Source organism: Bactrocera latifrons, unplaced genomic scaffold (assembly GCF_001853355.1).
Source record: "Bactrocera latifrons isolate USDA-ARS-PBARC rearing strain unplaced genomic scaffold, ASM185335v1 scaffold_10, whole genome shotgun sequence".
Classification (NCBI taxonomy): Eukaryota; Metazoa; Arthropoda; class Insecta; order Diptera; family Tephritidae; genus Bactrocera; species Bactrocera latifrons.
Window position 1 is genome coordinate 587450 of NW_017534408.1, and position 4178 is coordinate 591627.

The 4178-nt window shown below is 39.2% G+C and overlaps 2 protein-coding genes across 6 annotated transcripts in view; one reads left to right on the plus strand and one right to left on the minus strand.

The window, feature by feature from the left end:
- The window catches only part of LOC108966362 (complexin), a gene marked incomplete at its 3' end in the record, with an annotated part of 186337 nt that overhangs the window by 152752 nt on the left and 29407 nt on the right, over positions 1-4178 (plus strand).
- LOC108966352 lies at positions 624-3295 on the minus strand. The gene is made up of 2 exons (XM_018929203.1): positions 1635-3295; positions 624-1567 (listed from the first exon to the last, which is right to left on the minus strand). Exons 1-2 carry the CDS (start codon positions 2605-2607, stop codon positions 642-644), a joined length of 1899 nt encoding a protein of 632 aa, XP_018784748.1. The 5' UTR covers positions 2608-3295; the 3' UTR covers positions 624-641.

A 4178-nucleotide genomic window follows, 5' to 3' on the forward strand; every position in this document is an offset into this window, starting at 1 on the left:
CAACTTTTATTAATATACAGTTAATAATAATTAATAGATATACAGTTAATAATAATACAGTAAAAAAATTGGTACCAGTAGCAAAAACAGTTAAAATCACGTGCTTATACTTAACTAAATAATAACTTTACTATTCTTGAAGAAAGTTTACTGCAACTGTCCCTAAGACTAAGCAAACTTAACAAATATTTATTACAAAAGCAAAATAATATTTTCAAACAAAATTTCAAATAAAAAAATAGCAAAAATTTAAAGAAAATTATTTTTTTTGAGATTGAAAAATAACTTTTAATTAAGTTTCAAAATTACAAAAATTATTTTTAAGAATTAAATTAAATTTTTAAATTGATTTTTAATCTTGAAATATATTTTTTATATTTATCTGTCCACACTCAAAAAAAATGCAATAATTTATTCCTTTTTATATGTATTTTATTCATTTATAATTTTTTACTAAATTTTACTTCTTAACATTTCATTTAATTTTTATATATATGCGCATATGCCTCAATAGGACAAATTACATAAGAGCGCTGATTTACTTAGCATCTTTAACTGCTGTAGACTTACGAAGCTAAAAATATTGAAAGCGAGCAAACAACATCATAATATTACCTGCTCTCAAGCCACATTCAATCTTCTCAGAGCACCTTGCAAATATTGCGCGAATTCAAATCATCTGCGGCGCGACAGCGGAAGGCCTGCCGAAATTTCACCGAATTGCGCAAATAACCCTTCAGTAGCTGCTTCTGTGCCACACTCTCATAATCGCCGCACTCAGTCAGCACTGAGCCGATGTAGTAGAGTTTCGCCATGGATAATTGCAAGCGTCCAGCCGCCAAAAGCGTATCCAAGCGACGCACCAAACGTTCGTTGCTCTGCTGCCATTGCTCGTAAGTCTGCTGCGCCAAGTGTTGTGCCAACAGTTTCAACAGCAACTCATTCAAATTGTATGGCAACTCGGCTGCACCTGATTGCTGTTGCACACACTGACGCAGTATGGCAAATTCACGCTCCGACTCCATGCTACGCCAAGCGCCGGCCGTCTGTGTCGTGCTGCCGCTAGCGATCATATGCTCAGCAAAGCGCTCGCCCACCAGCAGTTGACTTAGTGGTGTGGTTAGATTTTGCTGCTGCAATAATGCGCTAACGCTTACGAAGGTGTGCATGAAATTCGCCGCAATTTGTGTGGTGTCCGCAATGCCGGCGTTGCCTACGCGCGTAGTTAGGCGTTGACTTTTGCCTTGCTGTGCGAGCATGCGTTGCACCTTCTCGAGGTTGCGGTAGAAGTTACGATTGCTGATTTGTAATTTAGCGTAATCGGCATCGAGACTTTCATCGCCGTTGAGTGTGAGATGCATGGCGCGTCCGAGAAAGAGATGTGAGTTTTGCTGCGACATTTCGTCGATCCAAGCGCTGGGCAGCAGTGTATCGTCGTAAGCGTGGCCGATGTTAGAGTAGAGTTGCGCCATTTGCACCTTGTCCAGATAGGCGTGTTCCWCAATGTGTTGGTGCACGGGCTCGAAAAACTGTTTCGCCAACTCTTGGCAGTGCGTGGCGCTTTTGTCTGCGTATGGTAGAGAAGCAACGTTATTATATACTTACTACCACAGGCTTATGTAGCTACTACTTACCCATCAAGTAATCGATCCAAATCCAGTTGAGTAGTCGCGTCAATGAAGTCTGTTGCAGAAACTGGAATAACTTGCCTAATTTGTTCTTCTTATGTATCACCACCATATCTGTTGGTTTCAGCGGCTTACCAAGTGTACTCTTGAAATACTTATCCCAATCGATCTGCACTGAAGCGCCAAAGTTCGAAGCCTTAAAATCAACATAAGTATACTCTGTGTCGTCTTCTTGTTGCTCGTCTTTCAGTATTTCACGCCGATTTCTTTCGAAAGTCAATATTTCCAAAGCGATCAGCCTACCGCGATCCACATCCACACCATATTCCGCAAACACTTCACCAACCAATTGCTCAAATTTGCGCAAAGTTGTGCGCATCACATCCTCCACTTGTAGATAGACGGTACGCTTATTGGACTTAATCTCAACGCGTTGGGTGAAGAAATAATTTACACCGGCTTCATGAAATGCGCCAACCACATCCATCCAGGTTTTGCCACGTCGGCGACGCAACATCGCCGCTGAACTGTCAATTGCCGGCCAACCGCCGCTCTGCTTATACATGAAAGACTCTTTCAGCTCCTCCACAGAGCGCGCATTTTTGCAAGAGTCATAGAATTGTTTCAGCTTAAGCTCAGCATCAAGCAGGTCCTCGTTATTATTGGCGCTCAGAAATTTATCGAACTTCTCCTGCTCACGCTGCAAACGCGCCTCGAACTGTTCCTTCGTGCTGTTCACGGTCTTGCCACAGACATAGCCGTAGAAGTCCTGGCAGGGTCGCTTGTCAGTATCAAGCCAGCGCTCCAATTCGTATGAGAAACGCAGCACCTCTGTCTCCACATTCACTTTAGGCGCGCTGTTGGCGGCGGTGGAGGCTAGCGTGGCGGCTGTGGGTATTGTTGCCGCCCTGGCACACGGCGCTAGTAAAATATGCGAAATTAGCATAACAGCTAGTAACCGATAACATGTTGACGACATTTTCACACTGCCGCTTAGCAGCTGGTATTTACGAGTAGCACGTAAATTTGTAAGTCAGTTTGAAAAAACCTCACCGCAGCTGTAGCGTAAATATCCGAACAAAAACTTTTGATCTTTTTTTTCCGTAAACTTTCAAATTAAAATACTTCGCTCCTTTTTTCCCTCCTTACAACTCAGCTTCCATCGATTTGCACTTGCAATAAGAAATTTTAATTTCGTTTCGCGCTTGTGGCCACAGCTGGTGGTAAGTAGTCGAAAAACAACAGCGCTGCTGATATTTCGATGTCCACCGGCACGCGTTGCAGCACTTTTGTCCGCGCTCTCGAACGCTTTTTATGCAACTAATGAGAAATTCCGCACTGAACTTTTTTCAAGCGATGCCAAAGGGCGAATGCTTGTGGCCTCACCACCAAAACCGCGTACAAAACAAAGGCGCACTAGCAAACAAAAATAAAAATTCAAATGCAGTGTGTGGAGAAGCTCAAAATGAGGTTTCCCTTCCGCTTTCGTTTTTACGCAAGTGATTTGGATTTTGTATCGATATTTTTATCTTTTTTCACCACAAATATGTATATTTTACAGCTATGCTTCGGTTTAAATTGAATTTCCGTTGACTTGTCGCGATTTTGTCGCGGCGCAAATGACACTGAGCAGAGCTCAGCTTTATTTTAGCTGGCTTAGTTGTGCTTCTTTCTACGAGTGTAGCCACTGGCATGTACATGTATATGTATGAATCCATAATAAATGTATATTGTCTTTCTAATACTTTTCCGGCCGGTGAATTAGTTTAGTTCATTTCATCACTTGCAAAAGCCAGAAGAATTGTCTATATATGTATTCTTATTGATAATGCCGGATTGTCGCGGTCACACTCGTAGTTGATACATACTTCGGTTTTTATATTTTTTTCATCCGTTTTAGGTTTGAGTCGATTATATTTCTATATATAGCATATTTATGTAGCATGAATCAGTGTGAATACGCTTTGAAACAAATAATTTAATATAGAGAAAATTGCAAAGGTGTGAATTATTGAAGGAAATTTGAGAATATAGAATATATTTAAAAAGCAGTTCATTAAGGCATTTAAGAACATGACTAAAAGGTCTTTCCTGTTCGAAAGAATATTTTATTAATTTATTGATTCAATTAATAAACTTAACTAAATGTAATTTAATTTAACTTTAATTTAACTTTCATTTAATTTCATTTAATTCAATTTAATTTTATTTTACTTTATTTTTTGTAATACTTTTTTAACCCATGTGGTCGCTTATCACCCCAGCCTTATCAAAATTCAAACATACTCTAAAACATATACATATGTTTTCTTCTTTTGTCGTTGTACTCTGTCTATACAAAATTGATAACAAAATAATAAAAATGTCTCAAATGTAAATAATTGAAAAAATAACAATATAAACAATCAAAATAAAAGAAGTGATCTTGACCGATATATCGTGACGTGATTATGGAACATGTCTGTGCAGTTCATATGGTGCTGATAAGCGCTCACCAAATAGTAACCACATGCACCGTAACTTACGTACATATATAAATATATAATATAA